Consider the following 23,022-nt stretch of genomic DNA (forward strand, 5'->3'; position numbering starts at 1 on the left):
TGGGGTGACTAGCTCTGGTGAGATTATCACCATTGGAAAATTGCTTTCTTGTATGATGGAGGCAGAGGCATGTTCTTCCTAGCAAGACTTAAAGCTCTGGATGTTCTTTTCCCCACAGGCCTAGGTTTCTGCACATTCAAAGCCAAAGCAGATGACAACCATAGCAGAAATAATGCTTCTTGCAGTATGCTTTTTGCTGGTGAGCCCTGCTGAACAGCTTGGTGAAAACTCTGCATGGCAAAAGGAATCTCCACTTCGTTCCCCAGGGCATTGAACTCTCCATGCAGGGGCAGACCCCCTCCTTTCCTGATACCGACTTCATCCAGAGATGCAGAAGTTCAGCAGAGCATGTAGAAGTGTTTCACCTTCCTCGAGGAACTGCATGCAACTTTTTAGTTTCCTCTGCTAAAGTGACTCATGAATCTCAGGACCCAGTATGGCAGAGTTCACGGCTCCAGATATTTCATTAAAAATGCAACTTCTCAACGTGTCAGATCACCCATTTGACTGAGAAAGAATTTCACTTTTTTTGTTTGGCCTTGAGATAAACTTACATAGAAAGTGACCAGATTGGATGATAGGCCCCAACTCTGGCTTATATGGGCACATGGATTTGCTGGTATAATGCGACATGACTAACCTGCACATCTCAAATTCAGTTCTATTGCAGGATCCTGATCCTCTGGAGCAGATCTCCAACAGCAAAGCAGCCTTCCTTTCCCAGTCCTGCTGAGTGACATGTCATTGAAGGATGAGTGCACATGTTACACCATCTGAATCTACAGCACCTGACACCTTGTGAATGCTGCCAGAAACAATCACAACATTGTAATAAAGATGGTGCTTCAGATCAGTGTCCTTACAAGAACTGCTGTGCAATTATATTTTCAAACATGCTAGCAGACCTGAATAAACATCTGGCACCCACACATTGCTTCTGATAGTAATAGAAATGCCTCACTCCTGTGTAAGGCGTTTGAATGCAAGGCTGTACAAAGAAGGCCAGAATTGCTACTCCAGGTTTGCAGACAGAGAAGTTGAAAAACGGGAGGTGAAATCAATTGTACAAAATTTGACCACAGGCTAAGTTTGGAGTAGGACCCAGTCTATTGACAGCCGTGGGAATAGCTGAGGTCTGTTTCTTTGGGAAGTATGACTCAGAGTAGGGCTGCCTGAAACAACACTGAGAGAAGTCCCTGAAACGGACAATCAACATCATGACATTATAGATAATGGAAGGATTAAATTCAAGCTGCTGCTTGTTGCTGTTGTTTCCAGTGTTGCAAGTTCCCTTCCTGACCATAGCTAGCCAGGGAAGGAGGGAAGGAAAGCAAACCAAAGGATCTGCTCTACCAGTCTGAATGGAAGCACTTGCTGGGCCAGTGGAGGTGAGCACTCCGCAGGGGTGGAAGTGTCCAGTTTGTGTGCACCAGGGAGGTGGTGTCAGGCTCTCTGTCCAGGCTGAACTGTGTGTGCATAGCCAGAAACATCAGGTAGGAGCTGCATCAGCAAACTCGGCATCTGTTTGGAAGGCTGCAACAGATTTGGAGGGCTTTACTTGAGCACTAATACACCTAGTCCCTTTCCCCTCTACGTCTCCCACACTCACGCTCCCCACTCTTTCATTTGCTCTTTAACTCGTGAACATTGGCCCTGCTTTTCCACAGATACGCGAGCTCTCTCTGATGTACCAGTGCTTGGGTCTCCAGTTGGGTCCTTTCCCCACTCTCTGGGCTCCTACAGCTCTGTTCACAGACTGGCCTTTCACCCCATCGTACCACTCACACTGCATTTATCCTCCTCACCACTCTACTTACCCCAGTAGTTTGCCGTGTCCTGTACACTCTTTACTTGAAATTATGAGCCTTCACTACGCTGCAGTACCTGCCCTGGTTAAACACAGCGGAGGAAATCTAGGGAAGGAGAGAACTAAAAAGGTTCAGATAAAGTGCATTTGATCCTAGATTTGGAAATAAAGTTCCAGCACAGCTGATTTCTGGCAGTTTTGCCTGCTAGAGCCATGAGTACAAACTGTAGTCAGAGGTGTTATGGTTTGTGGAGTGGTTTTGGGGGTTTGTTTGGGTTTTTTTAGGGTCTGTTTTTAAGTTCAGTTTGTCAGACTTAGTTCTTTAATTTTTAAACAAAGTTCATGGATTTCATCTGGGTGTTGGCAGTGTTTGTGTATGAAGCAGAGCAACAAGCACAGCTTACTTCTGCAGGATACTTTAAAAGCTGGATAGTTTACTGGCTTGTGAGAGTGTCAAACGGCATCATATTGCATTCTTCAAGGGGTAGGCTGGTTCCCTGCAGCAGGCTGGAGTTAGCTGTCCCTCTGAGCGCGCTGGTGGCTGGGCTGCAGAAGGCTGCGTGCCTTTTCTCAGAAGCATCAATCACTCGTCAGAGCTCTGAGCAGGACACTTTCTCTGTGAGACGGACTCGTGGTCTGATCCAGTAGGACAAGTGTTAAATTCTTTTATTTCTAGCTAAATCAATAATAAAACTGCTTGCGTTTCTGTGGGTTTGCACTGCGTAGTGGTTATATGTCTTGGAAAATCACATGGTGCCACTGACCTTCTCTTGAAGACATGAATGGAGAAAAATTATTCTTCCTCCCCAGAGGCTGGATTTATTTGTCAGACTCGCATCTGAGGGAACGTGCTGGCATAGTACAACGTGTTCTTCAGTGATTTACGCGTGTTGGCCCAGGATCAGTTTGGTGCAGAAGCGCTGCAAGGCTTTTTGGGGATGGTGGTTTTAAGGAACGACAGGCGCTCCCAGCGCCCTTGCTAAAGCACTGGACAATGTCTGTGTTGTCTTTGTTGCCTGTGAGCAGGAGGCTCAGCTGACACCAGCAATATACTGTGCACGTGAGCTCTCTGCAGAGAAATAGCTGCTCCCTGGAGCCACAGAAGGCTGATGCTTCAGTTGGCGTTTTATGTAATCCAGTATCTGACATACATTTAATTTTCTGTGAACTTACTGGGCTTTTGGAACTGTATCAAAACAGTGATTTGTTTTCCTGAAGTGATGCTTTCAGACTCTGCGGAGTATGGCTGTGTGCTGTGTTTTGGAGAGTTACCAGGTGTGAAGTATCTACTAGGAGGACGCTGGCCTTCCCCGAGGAGGAGTTGGTGAGAGCGTGGCCTTTGGCAGAGCCCTGCAGATGGTGCTGTGGTCCCAGCTGGGCTGTGTCTGTGCTGGGGAGCAGTCCTGCCACAGGCTGCCTGCTGGGGAGGAGGCATGGCAAGGTGCAGAGCCCAGTGAGAGAGCTCGGGTCAACAGAGGTCTTCAGCATGGATGCAGCTGCAAAGTGGGGCTTTAACCTGTGTTCCTGTGCCAGTAAAACAGCACTTTGGCATGGGGCTCATGTAGGGAAGCTGGAAGGGGACCTCACAGCTTGTGATACAGGACAGGGGTTGTACCTCATGCTGTTAATGGGAGGCCTGAAGCCCCCCTAGAGCTGCATTAATCCATGGTTTTGGACAATCTGTAGTATGTTGGAGGACAGAGATAGAGCACCATTCTTGTTCTGGTGTAATTTCTGTGTAAGCACCCTGCAGTACAAGTACCACCTGTGTTTTCAGTCTTCCACCCAAGATGTGGAGTGAAAGGCACTTTCTCAGAAACCTTAGAGTCAAAGAAATCTGCTTATCCTCACAGCACTCTCAGCCGAGCCTGTGGTCTTGTAGGGATGAGACTCCTTTCCAGGCGAGGAACTGACAGACAAAGTGACTCCACTAGGGTGACACGGGGAATCTCTGGGGACCCAGGTGACTGAGTGTGTGTGGATTACTGGCCAGCACTCAGTTCCCTGATGCAGGGCCATAGATCAAAACGGGTTGGAACAGAGCTTGAGAGTCATCTAGCCCAATTTCCCTGTCCAAGTAAGAATCAACTTGGCTTACATCATTCCTGACAAATGTTTGCCCAGCCTGACCTAAAAGGCTTCCAATGCTGATAAGGAGTTTTGCATGCAATCTCTTCTGGTGCTTTGTTGTTCTATCTGCTAGAAAGTTATCCTTTGTACCCAGCCTTTCCTTGCTGCCATTAAAGCTGAGTACCACTTCCCCTGCCCTGAGGCAGAGAACAGCTGACTCTCTCCTTAGAACAGCTTCCATGTGGTAGTCTGTTCCCGTGTTTCCTCACAGTCTTCATTTCTGAGGGAAAGAACACCAACGTGGTGTTGTTTCTGTAGGCCTCTTGCACATCCTTCCCTCCCTGCGTGCAAGATGTAAAGGAGGACCAGGTGTGCTGAAGGGTAGTGTGCTTCAGGCGTGTTGTGGGTGATACTTGAGCCTGTGGTGATTGGAATAACAGAGCTGCTACAGCTCATCTTATTACAGGGGAGGAGTCATTTCCCAAGCAGTGAAGACCAAGCCAAAACTTGCATTAACATTTTGTTTGTCTGAGCTAGTTTTCAAAAGCTGTATTTAAGTTTTAATAAACCTCTGTTTCCACTCCAAGTTGCATCCAGAGGGACAAATAGACAGTGAGAGAATGCTTCTCTCTCACAGTCAAGGTTATGAGATACCAAGAGAGACTTTATCCAGTTTCCAGCCTATTTCCTCTTCCACAGATGTTTTGATATGCTTTGAGTTCAGTATCAGAAGTTTCAGATGTTCCTCCCAGTGGAGGGTCATGTCACAGTCCTCCCCTGTTTCTTTTGCCTGGCAGCTGCTTGCAAATCTCAGCATGGTCCATCCAGTCCCTGGTGAATGCAGGAGGCAGTTTACCTGCTACCATCCTGCAGCCCTGGGATCATGGCCAAAGCATGCTCTGCAGTCAGCTGTTGCAACTGGGACAGGTAGCAGAAGTCACTATAACCTCAAGGATGTTCTAAAATGTGCCCTAGTTGCAGAATCAGACCTGTACCCAGCTTTCTCCTGCCTTGCAGTGACCTTCTTGGTTATGCCAGATGGGCTTAGGATGACATGCCCGGGGTCCAGCGTCTGCATCTGAACTGTTCCCAAGATTTGCTCTCCAGCCTGGGGTAGTCTTTTGTAAATGTGCCTGCGAGCAGGAGGTGGTGTCTTGTGGGATACTGACCTGTGTGATCTCTCTGCCCCTGAGCTCTCTGGTCTCGCCTGTCACTGCCATGATGGGTCTGGCAGAACAGCCTTCTGAGGGTAGAACAAAAGCACAAGCGGTTTGCTAAATTGCCTGCTCATATTATTGGAGCTTTTGATCCCCCCTGGAGAGGGTACATAAGGGTTGTGTTAATGGAGCAGACAAGGAACATGCTAGTAGTAAGAGATGTGATCGTGGTAACCTGTGTGCGCTGCGCTGAACTGAACACCATGATGGAATACGGTGTGTGCAGTTGCACTGGAGGTTTTGCAAAATCAGCTGTTTTTCCAGGGATATGCTCTTGAGCAAACTCCTGCAGATTTCCTTCTCTCATGCCTGTGGATTTCACTGTGAGGACAGAGTGGGTAGGGATGACAAAGACAGGGAACCTGTTTGCAGCAGTTCCTGCCCACAAGCAAGGCCTGAGTAATCCCAGCTGTGCCCAAAGCAGGTGTGACTTGCACTCTCTTGCCCGTCTGCTATTGCTAGGTAGGAGGCAAATAAGCTGTCATTCCACTTTGCTCCCTTTGGGAAGTTTAACACTGCATTTGCTGGAAACTTGCCAGTGGTTCCATCCTGTACTGGAATTCACCAAATCTGGATTCAGATCCCTGCTGTGTGACAAACTGCAGGCCTGACCTTGGGTGTATTATTGCTTACTCTGTTCCCTGCTTACTCTGTTCACGGTTGGAATAATATCCCTTTGCTGGTTCACAGACCATTGTAAGAGTACCTTATGTAGAGGATGTGGGCTACTCAGTTACTTCATGAAGGACCGTGACTGTCCTATAGCAACCTGTTCCTCAATTACATCCAGAAGGAGCAAAGAATGAGCCAACTTTTACGAAATCCATCTAATTTGCTTCTTGGTGACCGGGCACACTACCCTGCTGCAGCATAATAAATCAGATTTGCTTTGCTGATTTCCAGTGCTGCCAGTGCAGAACCAAAGGATGTGGGAGTAAGCCAAAGTACCAGAGCTAGTTTTTCTGCAGCAAGTGCATCTCTGAGCATGATGAGAGCGTGACGCACAGACCAGCCTGCTGCAGAGTGCGGAGAAAGTGCATCCTGTTCACAAAAGCAAGTGGTGCTTTTACAGTGCGTGAGCATCGACTATGGTGCTATTGCAGACAGGTGGAGAGAAGTGCTGCCACATGTGGTGGTCTCCATCGTTTGTTTCCTTTATGTGGTTGATGTCAGAACTGTAGCTTTGTTTAAGTGGCAACTTCTAGCTCTAAAGATCTGCTTCATCCTCTCCCTTCACCAGCAAACCTGAGTGGTCACTCTTCTGTCTTGCCTGCTCCTCAGAGTGGGCATCAACATGTCATTTCTGTTGCAGCTGCCCTGTCTGTGTTATGGTGATAACCACGGCTACATGAGCAAGGTTACCAAAGGACAGAAGGCCTTACAACAACTGCATGTGAACAAGCTGCTGTCTGGGGAGGAAGGGGCCTTGTCCCCATTAAATATTTGCTCTGCGTTCACCTTGCTTCAAAGGGCTACATACGTAGTCTCAGGCTTCATCCTTTGTTTTGTGGCAGCCGGGATGTTCTGAGATTATCCTGTCCATGGCAGGGAGCATCAGGAGACATTGCAGGGATTCTCAGCTCCTGGGCTGGAATTTGCAGCATGGCAAAGAAGAGTTTGCCATCTAAATATCCGGGGCCAACAGGCGTGGCGAGAAACTGAGGCACAGCAAAGGCAGAACCACGGCAGAGTCACGAATGCTCTTAATAGCAGTTCTGGCAACCTAGCTCTAGCTGTACTTGTTTCTCCCTTTACTTGTTCTTTAAAATAGTAGAGCCACCTCAGCTGTCACTTGGGAGGATGATAGTGCCTCGAGAGTAGGAAGTAGTTATTGTTATTCCTTCCCATTTGCACAAAGAAGGGATGGGAGAGTGTGACCAGAGGAATGTTCGGTTTCGAGAGCCTCAATCTTGAGATAAGACATGAGGGTAATTTTCACAGTTTGTGTGACTGGTACAGCCATTGCTAAACACTGCAGGACCTGGACGTATGCAAATGACAGATGTGGTGGAGGAGGAAGGGAGTGGCGAAGAAACCATTACATGAAGTTCATCTAGAGAAGACAAGATTCTTGAGAAAGGGTGTGTTAAAATGAAGCTGAGGTTTTAGGAGGGATGGCCTGTGCTACCACATTCCTGCTTTGCCACTCTGAAATGGTAACTAGAAGTGTGGAGCTGAGTCTCCGTAAGGTACGAGTTGTATATAGGAGGCAAACTCTTGAGCATCTCTGCTTAATGTCTGTACTTCAGAGAGTGAACGGAGCCCTTTCTCCAGTGTGGATGGCTTTCTGATGGACCACAGGTGACGGGCGAGCAACAGTGGACAGAGTGCAGGACTCTGAGGAGCCTTGTTGATCAAAAGCAGAGCACTGCTCAGAGTGTGTCACAGATGCCGCTTGCCCGAGATCCTATAAACAGCAGTTGCACAGTCAGTTAGGTATGAGTGTATGGGAGGCAAACCTCTGCTTCCAGTGGGATGTCTTCAGCAATTCTTATGTGGGAGATTTTAATTTCCACTTTATGTCAGCTGCTGCCTATAGTTTTAGCTCCCCACCTGCTGCTTCTTTCTTTCTTGGTGGTTAGCTTGCCTCCTGTGTTTTGTCTGTACGCTATAGCATGCGCACAGTGGGTCGTGCCCATCAGCTTGATAGCACAGTGCCTAGTGCAGTGGAGTCCTTACCTGGCAGCCTGAGCTGCTGCAAGAGCCGCAGTACCCAGCAACGCTGGTGGAAGAGTGGCTTCTGCCATCAAAATCCTCCCTGTTATCTCAAGTATTCAGGACTGTCTAGAATGTGAACACGGTTGCTTGGATTGTTGAAAAAGGCTTGAATTGTTATAAAATTCCTGGCCTGGCATTTGGCTTATGATTAATTACTTAGGTTTGTATAGTGCTTTGCTGTTCCAGCTGTAAATTCAGAGTAAGCTGTTACAACTCTGTTGACCTCAGTGGAGTCATCCCACTCACTCCAGTTGGGTTGAAGTTGGCTCACCTGGTGATATGTCATGTTTGTATTCTGTGAAACAAGCGTCCAGTCGTTGGTTTAAGCCTTTCCAGGGACTGGGGGCTATTAAGCTGATAAATCTTTTATCTTTTTCCATATTGCTCTGCCACTTATGTGGGAGTGCCCTTCTCGCTGTTCCTTTTGACTTTGAGCTTGCTGCTTCTCTGGAGTCCTTCTCTGAGCCTTTGCAGTTCATGGTGTGTTTGTATTGTTGTAGCGGTTAGAAGCTTTTCTCACAGATTGCTCCATCTCTGTCTAAGCTTTCAGTACTCTCTTCCCCTGCCAGTATCTTGTTGTGAAATTCTCCCCCTGCCAACGTTGTTGGCTTGCGTAGATAAATTTCTTTATGCTAGATAATTTGGAGTAAGCTTGTGACAGAAAAATCCTAATTTAAAAGGCAGTCCCGTCTTGCATTGTCCTTCACGTGATTTTGCTGCTGATGGTGTTTCCTGGGGTGGGAAGCACGGTCCTGGCACGTGCTCTCATTGCTTGAAAAGAGCGGATTAAGATCATACTTGACTCAAACAAAGCATCTTCATTTAATGTGTATGGGCAGTGGCACTCAGGCTGAAAGTAGATTTTGTACTTTAACTTCCAGGTCAGTGAGTTTTTTGTCTGGTTTGTGTCAGCAGACAGTAGCCCTTTGTTCAGCATCACAACTTCTTCCACTTCAGCAACGCGCATGCACACACACACGTGATGCAGATCCTGAATTGTGCAATAAAGTCCACGGTAAGTTCCATAAGCCCAGCAAATACATCATCTGTTCTGCTTCAGGGCTTGATTGCGTGCCCTATTGAACAGCAATAAAGCCAAGAGTATGGAGGGAGGTAGTTATTCATTTATTTTGACTTCTCCATCCATCATTGCCTATGTGGGAAAGAAGAGGGGCATAAGTACTTCGAGAGTGAAAATCGTGTCTTTGAAGAGGTGGCCTTTGTAACTTGTGAAAGCTGGATAATTTAATGAAATTAGTCAAGTATTAAATAAATCAAGTATTTAATTTAGTAATTAAGTAAATTTGTTACTAAGTAGGGCCAGGATTAAGGCCAGGCTAGGTCATGAGCATGAAAGGCCATGAGTCATGAGCACAGAAATTAAAAGATGAACGCATCCGGATGAATGCCCTGTAGCCTGTTGTTGGTGTCCTGATCACAAAATAACTGCTTGAAATCCTGGCTTTGCAGCATGGGTGTTTGCTAGCACCCTCCTTACTCATGCAGCATCTGGAAAAGCAAGAAGGGAGGCACCATCCTGCCGCTGATGGCATGCCTTTTCCTGAGCACCCCTCTAGAAGGTGTGGGCGCTTGCCCTGAGCACCCATTTATGGATAGCAGTGTACCTCCCGCACAGGAGCATGACCTTCTCCCTCTCAAGGTCTGACCTGCTGCTTTTCTGCAGACAGTGGGCAGAAGAGTGAAGGCAGCCCACTTTTTCTTGCTCTTCTCATCTGGCAGTGCCTTACTCCTCCACCAAAGCCCTGCTCAGCCCTGGAGCACTCTCACACCCAGCTGTGCCTGACCTCCCGTAACCTCTCCGTCTGTGCCGTTGATCCCTGCAGAATTCCCTCCGTCCTGATCCTCTTGGACTTTGTTCCTAGCAAAAAATCCTGCTCAGGCTTCTTAGAATTAACGCACATTAACTGAACTCAGACTTGCCATTTCCTGGGAAGTTCTGACACTGTAAAGCTTGTTTGTTTTTTTTCCCCTCCTCTTTAATCAGAATTAAAGAATTTATTTTTAGTATTTCCTATGAGGACACTGTGTCCCAGATTTTGAGTTTTAGAAATGTTTGGCTCTGGGATTTCTGAATTTTTGTTTTGAGTTCTCTCCATTTTAAGTTGTTGTACTGCCTATGCTTACTGCTGATTTGCGAAGTAAAGACTAGCAATAGGTCACAGTATGTATATTATATAAGAAAACAGTAGTTAGTTACCTCTTTTTTTTTTTTTTTAGGTCTATAAGAACAGCTGCTTCTTAATATGACTGAAACATCTTATCTTTTTCTCTAGAACAAGAAGTCCCTTGTTTGCAATGTAATGAAAGTCCGGCGCTGCTGTTACAACACCCAGGACCGCCTTCATCTAGAAAGCAGGTAACATTTCGTTCGGTAGTAAGTAGCGATTCATCTTAATGATCTAAAAAGTAATAAAATATTTCACTACTTCTGTCATGTTAGGGCAAAGTAATAATGATGCATGTGGGATGAAAACCTGTAAGATAAAGTATGTACAATTTGGAAGTTCTGAAACAGAGCTTCTGAACTGCCAGAAGCAAAGCTGTTCCAAGTAGCTTTGGCAGGAACTTTTATCAAAATCAGTGCTCTTTCAAAAACAGGTTAAAAAAAAACCCTTTTCTTAAAAGATCTTCCCAAGAGGATGTTTGATGGTGCATTTCTACTAGCTGTCTTTCTGTCCAGCAAAGGCACTCTTTGTTATGCTCCTTAGCATTGTGAGTAGAGAAGACATAGACGTTTCTCACTAGGACTTAAACCCAAGTCTCCATAGTGAGAGTCCTAAAAATTCCTTCATTGCACAAGCTGCCCTTCTCTGGCTCCTGCACTGCTTTTGTACTGCTTGTAACACGTCGTGTCAGGTGTGACAGAATTCTCCTCATCCTGAGGCAGGAGCATACTGTTCAAAAAGCTGCCGCCTTTCCTGCCCCTCGCATGGGGGAAGGACAGTGTGCTCTCACTGTTGGGACTCTGCCATGGAGGCCTCCCTCCATGCAGAGGAAATGGCAAATGCTGTCATGCCTGTTTCTCTTTTCCAAGGTGCTGCTCAAACAAGCAACACAAATGAATTAAAAAAAAAAAACAAACCCAGGAGCGTTTCCCCAGCAGGGAAGATAGCATGCCTGACTGGGAGGCTGCAGAATTAACAGAGCCAAAGTTTTCTTTCCTGTCATGCTTTGCATTGAGATTTGATGACTGGTGGGTGGGCTTTTGCTGGTCTGGTAGAGGAAGGTGTTTCTGTGGTTGCCTTTCAGCAGTCATCACTGCAGACACTGGTGGGAAGCCACAGTCTGGGGAACCAGATTCCAGTGTGGTTCACAGCACAGGTGAAGAGTTTATCAGTCTTAAATTAAATCCATACAGCTATTATATCATATAGTTAAAAGAAACCAAACTGATACGGTAGAAGCAGCTTGCTTGTTTGTTTTAAACAAATATGTTCAATCTGGGAACAGCATCCACAGTGGAGGAGCAGATCTGGGCTGTGGCATGGCAAAGGACTGCAGTGGCAATGGGATTTATAAGTAGGATATTTTCATGGGAGTTGATACACAATCCATGCGTCAATAGCGTTAAGATGTAAAGTATCCCAGCAGAGAAGCATGCATCAGCAGTGTGCTGCCAAAACTGGTCTGCCCTTAGCAAAACATAGCTGCCATACTCACCCCGCTCCACTGATTTAAAGACTTTCTTTTTGTTTTTCTTAATAGTATCAATGAAAGAAACTCTTATCTAACAGGGAGGTCTCCAGAAGTCAGAAATAAAGATGCTGACAGCTTTGTTGCAAAGGCAGCGATAAGAAGATGAGTAACAGTTTTTGAGTTTCTGTAGAACAGGCAGATCTCATGAACTGGTTTATGCTGTGTGACCTTAAGGCCATTATTACTGCAAGGGTCTGGGAGCAGTGCATGAGTGAAGACAGGCTATGAGGGCAGTTTCTGGAACCATGCCACTGAAATAGCACTGGGCAAATTCCCATGGGTGTGCTCTTCTGAATTTTGTTTCCACAAGACAACAGATGTCCCCACTTGCCCCAATTCAGAGGATTAGACTGAGAGTTAGAAAATGGAAGAATTCTTTATTCCCTAGGCTAAGATCTGGGTTTAGCTACGTCCAAATTGATTCTTTATGCAAGTATGAAATTGCCTTTGCTTGTTCTTAAATGGTGTTTTGTATGGAAAAAGGTCCATTAGCAGGGAAGCCTGAGGTGAACTGACCCATGTTAAGAAAAGGATGTTCCCGTTGTTAATGGCAGCAGGGAAGGTTCAGTGGATGTACCTGGCCATTCTGGAGAGGTTGTTTGGCTGCATTTTGGAGCTTGTAGAGTCTAGGTAAGGGCTGTGTACTTCTGAATAGGACAGAGGTCTTAGATTTGAGGGCCTAAGGGAGGCTCTGTCCTTCTGTCACCACTGACTGAGCCACAGAAGATGCAAGGTTGAAAGCCAGAGAGTCAGTGGTGATCAGAAGAGCCTACCAGCAAGGGAAGGAGGCCTGGAAGGCACAGGATCAGGGGAGTCTTCTGTGGGAGTTTGCTTGTTTCTAAGTTGGGGAGCAGGGCAGTGCGACTGGCACCTGCAGCGTGTGTGGGAGAGCCCTGTGGAAGTGCAGAGAGTGTGGGACTAAGTGCTGGCACCAGCTTCGGGCTGTGTGTGTCCTCAGACGGTGTGGGAATGATGTGCACGAGGTGCTGGCCGGTGGGAGCAGAGGAGGGAATGAGCTGAGTGCTGAGGAGGCTGCTGGAGGCAGCAGAGGAACTTTGATAGTGATGTGAACATATGGTGGAGACCTGTCAGGGCTGATAGGGTTGTAGGATAGTTTTAAGGAAACAGTCCTGCTACGAATAGGGAGGTTTAAAACCAAGCTGCAAGAGTGTGCCAAGAACACTGTGTACGGTTCTGTCAGAAAAATGTGCTCCCGCAGGAGCAGGTGCACAACAGGGCTAGGAGGGTGAGCAAGGGACAGAAAGCTTAGCAGATGAGAGAAAGCTACAAGAGATGGGTTTGTTTTGCCTAGCATAACAAAGACTGGGAGAAGAATGTGATGTCTCTCTGTAAACACTTCATTGCAAAGTAAATCCTGGAGGGGAAGAAAAGGTCTTTATAATAAAGATCAATGCTGGCACAAGGACAAATTGGTACAAATTTGCTATTAATAAACTTAGCCTGGAAATTAGATTTTCAGCCACTAGAGGAGTGAGATTCTGAAGCAGTTTCTCAAAGGGAGAAATGGAAACCAAAGGAGCTTTGTAAAGAAGCCTGAGGACCCTGCAGTAGCAAAGGGAGAGTAAATGAAATCTTTGACACAGTCTCATTTTATTTTATGCATTCTGATGCTATAGACAGCCTGACCCAATAGTCTAGGCAGGAGGGCAAGTTGCAGTAGAAGGTGGAAGCAGCAGTCAGCAGCCATAACTAAGAATCGATAGCCAAGTTACAAGTCAGCTGCAGGAGATGGGGAGTTTCAGGATAGCTGAGCAGTGCAGATATCCAGCTTTGGCTGTATGTAGTGTTTAAGAATGGAGACTTCACCGAATTGACTAAGTTTAGAGCCTTTTCACAGCATTTTTTAGAACCAAAACTTGCACAGTAGGACTCTGTGCTAAATCTTCCCTCTCCACTTCCCAGTTGCTGCCATTTTCTGCTCCATTCTGGCCCAGATCTACACTGTGGCTGCAGTAAGGTAGCTTTGTCTCTGTGCCCTAATTCCTCATTCATAAAAGATGAGGACATGTTTTAGGACATATTTTGAGAATGCCTCCAGTTTTGCTGGAGACTTCCCGAGAGAGCCTTTTGGCATGAAATTGTAGAAGGAAGAGGAGCGAAGTTTAGCAGAGCTGCCTTTGTCAGAGGAGGTGCTAGGATTCTTTTGCAAACCAGCTTGTTGGTTGAAATTGTGTTGGTAAATTTTTGGATTAAGAGAAAATGAAGTAATTTCTTGAAAGTGTTTTGACAATTACAATGCTATCCCGGGTCAGAACTGAGGAACACTCACCTACAGGACAAGCTGAACTTTTCAGGCTAGCAAATGAGAGGAAAATGCAAATAGATAAGCAAAAAACTAACCAGCTAAAACAAGAACTTCTGCCCTTAATGGTGATACGCAGAAAGGTATTCCTGGAAATGGCAATTCTTTGGAATTGGGCTGAAGAATGCAAGAAGCAAGCAATAAATAGAACTGCATCTGGACAGAAACGTGAGGAATGGAAGAAGGGATAGTAGAGCAGGCAGAGCAAGTATCTTTTTCACCTCCTAATGGAACATGAGCATTCAGGACAAGGAGAGAGTTTACTTCTCGTTCCTTCTGGCTGCAGACCTGGAGAGCATCAGAGATACATGAGAGAAAGCTGGAGGAGTATTATTGCCCATCTGAAGAAAACAATCTGCTGCTACTTTGAATCTTGCCACAATATCCGTAGCGTAGCTCTGCTGAGTTTGGTTTTCTGTGCAGCATTTTTCTCCTAATAATAGACTTATTTGTCCCCCAGCATGATTCTGACTTAGCAGTAAAACTAAGCAGAGCATTGGAAAGCTGCCATTAATTGATGAAGTCAATGCACTGGAGAGATAAAGTGAATATAAAAATTGCATTTCCCAGAGGAGGCTCTTACCCAATGATGTGGGAAGTCATAGGTCTTTCAGAAATGGCCAGCTTCTCTTGCCTCCAGCTCATTAGAGCATTCTGTCCTTGCATTTTCAAGTGATCATGGGACCAGCAGGGAATTTTGGTAGGGAGAGGGGAAATCATGAGGGACTGACACCCAGCCTTCAGGGATGCATGACTTGCAGTTGCTATTGCTTTGAGGGATGTTTCTCCCCATTTGACCTGACAGGTCAAGAGAGACAGGATTGAATCCTGGTCTTACCTACTATAAATGATAACAAAAAGTTGCTCAAAACTGCCTTCTAACATAGCCTGTCTGGAAATGAGCGCAATCTTACCCTTACTCTCCCCAGCAATGTCTTTGAACGTTACAAAAAAAGAAAAATTGATGGTCAGAAAAAGTTAATAGTAGACTGGCACAATAAGCTAAGACTGCTTCATCTGCTGAAGGTTATCAAATTCAAATGATCTGAATTTGTTAATGGAATAATTCCTACATTACCTCACTGTTCTGCATATTTGGAGTGTTAAATATTTCAGATACCATGGTGATAAGTCTGAATTTCTGTCTGGTTTCCAGGACTTAAAAGCTGTGGTTGGATTCTGTGAGACCTAGATCTGTAGTCTGCAGGAAAAAGGGATTTTCTTTCACTTTTTTTGTTTCTGCAATATCTGAAAAATGGAGTTAGAGACTTTCTGTAGAGACAGAAGTTTTGTCCTCAGTTGTCCAAATAATGCCTGTTCAGATATGACAAGAATGTCTCTGTTCCGAGCTGTTTTTTATTTGTTTGCCTGAGCAACACAGAGGCATTTGGAAGAAGCTTACTTATATACTGAGTCGCTTACAGTCTTCTCTCTTGGCAAATAGAAAAGGTGAATATAACAAATGCCGCTCACAAAGAAGTGGAAAGCCTCAAGAAACCGTAACTAAGATTAATCTATCTCCTTCTGAGATCTTCCACAAATTTTTTGTACTTTCTATCAATTTACCATAGGGGATAGTCTGTATAGGGGGTAGTCAAAACAAATTTCTGTGTTTCTTTTCATTTGTTTTCCTGTCTTCCTCTGCCTCTCCATTCTTTCTCTTCTTTCCCACACAGCTTAAATGAAACCAAATAAGGTGCTTGGTTAAGTGTTGTACTGTTTTAATTCCTTTTCTTTGTAACTCTATTAGTTAATGTAAGAAACTTTGGCACATTGAGGAGCTATTTTTTATTATATTTGTTCCAGCAAAACAGCAATCACAGAAACAAAGGGCTCAACTCTCATTTGCCTTCCCTTTTTGTTATTGCTTACTCCAAACCAGAGCAGTGGATGTACAAGAGGACTGAATGAATTCTGAATTCTGTAAACTTGCGAGTTTTTCCCTGAATGCATGCTCAGTTTCGAAACTTTCATTTTGCAAGGTGTTTGAGTTTAGAACAGTGGGTCCTCAAGAGTCTGTATATTCCTGTAAATCGTATTGAGAATCTGTCTCAGCCATGGACATTCCAGAATGACAGTGCCCTCAGAATAATGGACATGTCTGGAAAACATTTGCTGTATCTTTTTACCTTGTGTCTTTGCCACATCTCCTGTCTTCTGCCTGAGTTAGCTGCAAAATCATATTTAGCCTGGCGTACACAGCCATGAGGGCTGCCCTACAGACTTGAAAGCTTGTAAAAGCCAACAGTGGGTGTCAAACCCCACCTTCAATTGGATGGAAAAGCAGACATCCAGGGAGCAACCCAAGCACACTTCTCCAATAAGAAAAGAAAGTTGAATGGTATTTGCTAGTTAGCAGAGATAGCTGGGTTGAAAGAAATTTCAAGGCGTTTTTTTCTAATCAGGGGGGCCTTTTTCCTCACACAAATGCAGTCCTGCTTATCCTGTCAGAATGACATGCTGAGCATCTCCCTCAAGCTGAGTTTCAGTCTTTCCACTTATTTGTGCCAGTGGTGAGGGTCGTTGCAAAGAGGTTCTTCTTGAACCCCTTCAGCTCTTGTTGCATTAGCTTCAGTCTGACAAGGAGTAATAAAGGGTAGAGTACGTGAATCCCAGAGTGTGTTCATAAATTCAGATTGAAGAAACTGGTTGTGTTTGGAGTGTGTTGCACAAGATGTATTGAAAAACCCAGCCACAGTTGCCCTGTAGTCTGAATGCTCCTATTAATGATTGTCAAGATTTTTCCATTAAAAGGATAAAATCCCTGCACTGAATAATGAAAGGTCTTTATCCTAGAAGTTACATTCCCTACTTGTGGCTCACTCAGGACATTAGTGCAACTCTGATATAAAAGACACCCCATCACCTGTCCTATCCTCCTACCAGCCGTTCCTGTCTCCCCAATGAGCTTGGCAGCCGGGGTCGTTCTTTGGGCCGGTGCAGCATGTTTGCTCGCGCTGCCATGGTTTCTTGCTGCCATGAAGGAAAAGGTTAAGAACGAAAACGAGCTCTGCCATCATCCATAAGGCATTAGGAGCCCGGTCCTGCTTCTGCTTTGCAGAATTCTGACACCCAATGGACTGGACCTTGCTGCCTTCTCTGAAAGACAAGCCAGCTACGGGGGATTTATAAATACCCTTCCATACAGTGGCTGGGGAGCGTGACAGGATGGAACTCGGCACATCCCTGTGGCTTAGTTCAGATTCAAGGGATGTGAGCCTGCTCTTGAAATATGTCAATTATAACCAGTGCCATGGCATCATATTTTGTACCACTTTGTCTGGAAATACCGGAGGGGGCAAATCTTGGTCTTTTGGATGTGGAGGGCCTCAGTTCAGTCACTGCCTGCAGTCTCGTTGTGAGGATGTAACAGATCAGAAGAAGGAGCAGATGGTGTTAGAAGATGCATTAAAAAAATTGGGATTACCCCCATCTTTCCCTTTTCCTGACTAGGTGTGATCTTCTACAGTCTTTGTAATACGGAGCTCAGTGCCTGGCTGAGAAGTATGGTCCAGCTGCTGTGGTGGATGCAGTTTTTAATGTCCACTTCTCTGTCTAGGATTATGGATAATGACACTTCCTTTTAACATCTGAATGCAAAGGAGTCTGCATTCTGTGCTGTCTGCTGCCCGAAGGTTAGATTTAAATGTAGCTGCACAGTCAGGGAGGAGAGGGAAGGGATGTTTGTGTGATGCTGAAGTCTGTGCTTAAGGCAGTAGTGGCAGACATGGAGAGGAAATCCACTTGAGGAAGTGAACTAATGTGACGTAATGCTCTGAGAAAAACCCCATGCAAATCAGGAACTACACTAGCCTCAGCATTGTGCCTTTTGGTCTGACTCTTCTGTGCTGTTGACCAGGAGGAGCAATGCTAAACAGGCCCTGCAGGTGATGAGGCATTTGCCTTTCATTTCACTGCGTCGGGGTAAGGGATATCATATAGAGACAGGACATCATCTAGTAAAAGTTATATTTAGTAGCAAATATCACGGCATATCAGAGTGATATTTGTGTAAGGTGCTTCTCTTCTCTTCTAACCTGTTACTATGAAGGTGTAGCGCTTCTCATTTTAACCACCTTTCTGAAGTGCTTACACCTTCATCATGCTTGAGCCATTCACATGGACACCTGTTGGAAGTATCTGAAATGCAACCATGCAGACTGACCTGTTACACAGCCTTGGTCTACAACACACCTGTAATTCTCCACCCTAAATCCTAGTGCTGCTGGGAGGGGTTAATGGTAGCGTGACTCATGACCTGCCTGTTGCCTGCCCAGCTCTGATAAAATCTCTGCAAAGAGGGTTTGGAGGATCCCTTGCTCTGATTATACCAGCTCATGTGGGTGCTTGTCTCCAAACTCCTGTCTCTGCTGGCAGACATTTTGTTTGAAGATCTGAAGTTGACAGCTCACATCAAGCTCATGGGCTTTTCAGTGACTTTAGCAGAAGGATATCCAAGAGCTGTATTTATGATGTAATATATTGTGTCATAGGTTGAGGAGCATCAAATAGTTTGGGAATTTTTTTCATTCCCTTTGAAGTGACAACAAAAACAATGACGAGGTTATTTGAAAATATTCTGGTTCTTAAGCCTGTGTCTGTAGGGTTTTGCCACCACTCTGTGCTGAGCTTGGTCCGTGTTGGGGATGGATGACCTCTGTGAAGTATTTAAGTGATTGGATTGGTAACTGGGGAACACCTGTGGGAAATGACCTTTTTACTGGACAGTGAGGGCTGCTAAATGCTTGCCCTTCATGCAGGTGTTACCCAGAACCAGGCAGGTGCTGGGTGTAAATCAGGAGTATGTCTTCTGCAGAGAGCACATGGAGCAGCTTGGGCACAGGTCTGGTTTGCAGTAGTGCTTTTTTACATCTCTCTGGTAGAGTAAAGGTGTCTCAAAGTAGGCATGAATTAATTTTTCATCTGTTTGACTTCCTTTCTTCACTGATAGAGTAGTAGAGAGGCACTGTGACATGAGGATGAAGAAAAATTGATCAGTTCTGGTCAGCAAGGTGGTGGTGATGAGACTGCAGCAGTGTGCTGACAAAATGGTGCTGTGTTAACTTTGTGTTGATTTATTACACATGCTAACACTGCTTGTTCCCATGCAAGCCAGGAAGGAAGAGGTGGAGAATTGTGCTTAATATTCGTTTTCAGTGTTGCAGTTAGTTGTAGAGTTCTCTGAAAAGTGAATATATTCCCTTTTCCTAGTGTTCCCCCCTCTGCTAAACTAAGCATAGGTGAAAGCATTGGCTTTCCAAGATAATGATATATCAGCACAAGGTCATTTTTGGTTTGTCTCGTTGTTCCATGGGTATTAAAAGGAAACAAATCCAGCCTTACTTGTGTGCCTGAAAGGTGAGGCTTAAATAGAGTTCTCACTTCTTTTTTCAGAAAGGAGAGACAGACCAACCCTGATAGCCTTTGAAAACTGAAATGTTTGGGTTTTAATATATGTAAAAAAGTTTTATGTAGACCTGCACAAGGAATGGAAAAATAACTATAGTCCTTAAAAATGCTGGGAGAGAAAATTATTTTTCACAGAACTGAAAACATTTGATTTGATTAAAAAGGCCATTCTTTAAGGCAAAGCTCTGATTTATTTTTTTACTTGATTTGATTCCATATTATTGCTAATTTGTGGTTTGAACAGCACATTATGCATTACACTTAACTGTAAGATGGTTATTGCAGCTTAGATCACTCAGAGCTCTGCTTATCTGTGTGTAATATCTGTACCTCAGCCTGGTTCAGACTTGCAGCAGGCATTTATGTTTATGTGATGGCTGAGATCAACTCTTTATGCTTTGTGATCTAATAAGAGATATTGAAGAGAAAGGATAGTGTGTAAAATGAGAATATGCTCAGTACAGCTTTAGTATAACAAAAATTGTACAAGGTACCCAGTGATCCAGTTTACTGTGGAGCATGAAAATGGACTGTGCTGAAAGGGCTGGGAAAGGAAAAGAATCTGTAGGAGAAAGTAAGCGCTTACCAGGATTGTATGACAAAGTTACCAGTGCCACTTGGGTCGCAGTGGAATGACAGTATAAGCAGCCATTTCTTTTCTTTGAACAGTGTTGCTGGGCCTTAACAGACAAGCATGTTTTGTTTAGAAGGATAGTCCCAGGTTTCAAATAATACCTCTGACATCTGTGATAAAATGAGGACCTCTGAGCTGCTTATTTCTATCTTAGTTCAGATTGAATACTGTGGCCCCATGAACGTGGGCAGGCTCAATCTTGTGCTCTGTTCGTGGGCAGTGCTGGGACTTAGTATCACTCACAAAAATGTGTATATGGTCCTCCTGTGGTTTCGTGGTGTTTGAATTTTGTTACTCAAAAGATGCACTGAGATGTAAAACCAGGAGGACTTTACATCACATTTGTTTCCTGGGAAAGTGCCGCTTTGTGCTCCAGGCTGCTGTATCTGTTCAGCGGTGTCCATGCCTGAAGCACAGCAGTGAAACTCTTCCCCGGCAAGTGATCCAAGTGTGGCCTGAGCTCCTCCTGTCTTTCTGCTTCCGTGTGTACTGGCACCTGCTCTCTGTGTTATTTTCTCACCAGAGGCATCTGTAGATAAACTGTGGCTGTTTGAGCATTAGAGTCATGTTTGCAGGGTGTGGATTGAACAGGGAAGCAAGGAAAGGCAGAGCGCCTGAGCAGCCCTGCCCAGCGAGGCTTACTGAACTCTCATAAAAATGGGGAAAACGTCTCGTATCTTTGCTGAGGCTGCTCAGCCTCCGCAACAGGAGACAGCAGAGACCCTCTGCTGACTCAGGAAGCTGTGTCATGCACAAGGGCCTTTGTGGTGGCCATAAACACGCAGGATTTAGCGATGCCGCAGCGCAGAAGGCACTAACTGTGCCTGTCAGTGAACCGCAGGGCTTGTCTCAGTGTGCCAGGGAGCGGGGACCGCGGCTCTGAGCGGGAGGAGTCCATTCTTCGCGCTGCTTGGGAGGTTGCCAAGTACAGTTTATCCTCTTAGGATTTCATCAGGCCCAGCAGGGATGGAATGAAGGGGAAGGGAAAAGCTGGAGGATGGTTCCAGAAGCATTGCAGCTCCTCCTTCATGGCACACCAGCAGGTTCTCACCTTTGGGGTGGCAACAGTTCCTGGTTCCTGCTGAGTTCCTGCAAGGTCAGGAGCTGCTGCCTCACCCAGGAACAAGTGTTTCATTCTTTCCACTTTGAGGAAGAAGCAAGAAAAGAGTGTGCTGGATTTCAAAATGGGGCAGTAGCCATTGTCCATATCATACAGCAAATTTCAATGCAAGTCCCCCCTACCTCTCAGTCAGGGGACCTTATGAGCTCTAGAAAATGCAGAAGCAGTTAGTGAACAAGGAGCTGCTGAAAATGGGCTCAGCTGCCATGGAGAAAGGAGCAGAGAGTTAAAAAGTTTGGGGGTTTTGTTTTTTTTTTTTTTTTACTAACAGGGCAAGTAGATCCAAGCCCTTTGCCTCTGATCTTTGAAAGGACAGCAGAAGAAATTTGGTAGTCATAGAATATAGGCCTACATACCTAAGAAATGCTGGATCCTCCAGCAGAACAACCTGGGCACTGACAAATGAGTGTAAGTCAGATCCAGGTGGAATGTATCTTGCTGTCACCATTAGCCCTCAAAGCAGCTCCTCTTCTAAGAATTTCAGTTGGGTATCCAATTTAGCTGGGTCAATATAGGCAGCAAGGGCCTATATTAGTCTTGGGCTGAATTAGTTTAAAAAAAAAAAGTCGTCCAGATGTGCTGTTTAGTGAATCAGTTTTTCCTGGAAGAAGGTATTCCCAAAGAGTGAGGTTACCTATGTTTTGCTTTCTTTAAACCAGTTTCAGTGGCGTGAATGGAGCCAAAGTGGTGCACAAGTCTGGGCAGAACCCTCTGTCAGCTGTGAGTTTCACTTAAGGTAAGTCACTCCCCTGCTTTGAGATCTTTATGCGATCAGCGTGGTGTTTTGTGGCCTGTGGTAAGAGTGTAAAACCTGCAGTGCTGGGGGAGAATGACACTCTGCCTTTTCTGTTCTGATGGACCTGGCAGCAGTTGTTGGTTGTGTTTGGTTGGCTGAGGAGCCAGGAGTTAGCAACAAGTGGTAAAAGCCAATCCAACTGAAAGCTTTGTGGTTTTTTTTAAAAAAAATTAAGAGCACTTATATGGGATTGGCTGGGATTTTTTATGGCTGAAAAAAAATCAGTTTACATTTAATAAATCTACTTCTTCTCCCAGTTTCTCAAAAAGCTCTTTAATTTTTAACAAGTTCTGTGTGTGTATAGGTAAAAAATGAAAGCGTAATGTTTGTTTGAGGATGGACTTTATATATTTAAGCTGTAATACCCTTGGGTATCTGGTAAACACTGATGTAAATATCTCATGAACAAAAGTTCACGAGAAGAACTTTTAGCAGTCGCTGCAGCTCTCAAGACTGCGGAGCTCCATGTGAACAGGATGGATTAATGTGTGACCAGCTGAAGAAAGGGGCCTTTTGGCTTTAGCTTGACTTCTCAGGATTGGTTAGTGAAAGCTGCTTAAAGAATCTTGCTCTTCTTGGAAGTGAGTTAGCATTTCAAGGTACAACTTATTTCAGTTATCATTGACTAATTTTAAATGAAAAAAGGACTGTGGCTGGCATTGCTGAAAGCTAAAAGTACAGCTAGAGCAGAAGCAAATAGTCACATACCATAAAGGCTACATGCTGCGGCTCAATAAGCTCCCACAAAACCCATCTTTTCTCATAAATGGCTTTTTCCTCCCTGACTTCTCCTTCCTGAAAGCTTGGGTTGGTAGGAGAGTGTGCAGCACATCCCAAAAGTTCATTGGACGCAGTTACTCAGAAGTGAACAAGACAGGCTCCAGAAAGAAGGACAAAAGCTCTTTGGTTTCCTCAAAGAGGCTTCCCATTACGGCAAGCATTCTCACATCACCTTCTCCTCCGAAGGGAACCTAACAAAGCATTGAAACGAGTTGCCTTTCTCCTGGATGGAGGGTCAGGGTGCTGAGCAGGGTGCAGGTGAGGGGGAAAGGGAAGATCCTTGTGATTTATGGTGAATCTGGCCCGTGGTGAAAACAGCCCTTCACGTCTTACGGAGTGACAGCACTGGGAGTAAGGACGTATCACAGGTAATGAATGTGTCAGCCAGCTAACCTGACCTAGGTGGTGGTCGCTTGCTAAACCCAGGCTGT

The 23,022-nt window shown here is 45.1% G+C and overlaps 2 protein-coding genes across 2 annotated transcripts in view; both read left to right on the plus strand.

Moving 5' to 3' along the window:
- Positions 1 to 1,145, plus strand: part of HEMK1 (HemK methyltransferase family member 1) — a 28,183-nt gene extending 27,038 nt beyond the window's left edge. The window contains 1 exon segment of the mRNA XM_068419852.1: positions 119 to 1,145. Within this exon segment, the coding sequence (XP_068275953.1) occupies positions 119 to 155 (37 nt within the window). The 3' untranslated portion in view covers positions 156 to 1,145.
- Positions 1,146 to 2,360: 1,215 nt separating this feature from the next.
- The window catches only part of MAPKAPK3 (MAPK activated protein kinase 3), a 129,651-nt gene continuing 108,989 nt past the window's right edge, over positions 2,361 to 23,022 (plus strand). The window contains exons 1-3 of the mRNA XM_068419937.1: positions 2,361 to 2,451; positions 10,107 to 10,189; positions 21,675 to 21,751. The gene's annotated coding sequence lies outside the window, so the exon portion shown is untranslated. The remainder of the gene's footprint in view (positions 2,452 to 10,106; positions 10,190 to 21,674; positions 21,752 to 23,022) is intronic.

This window comes from Nyctibius grandis, chromosome 29 (genome assembly GCF_013368605.1).
Source record: "Nyctibius grandis isolate bNycGra1 chromosome 29, bNycGra1.pri, whole genome shotgun sequence".
NCBI lineage: Eukaryota > Metazoa > Chordata > Aves > Nyctibiiformes > Nyctibiidae > Nyctibius > Nyctibius grandis.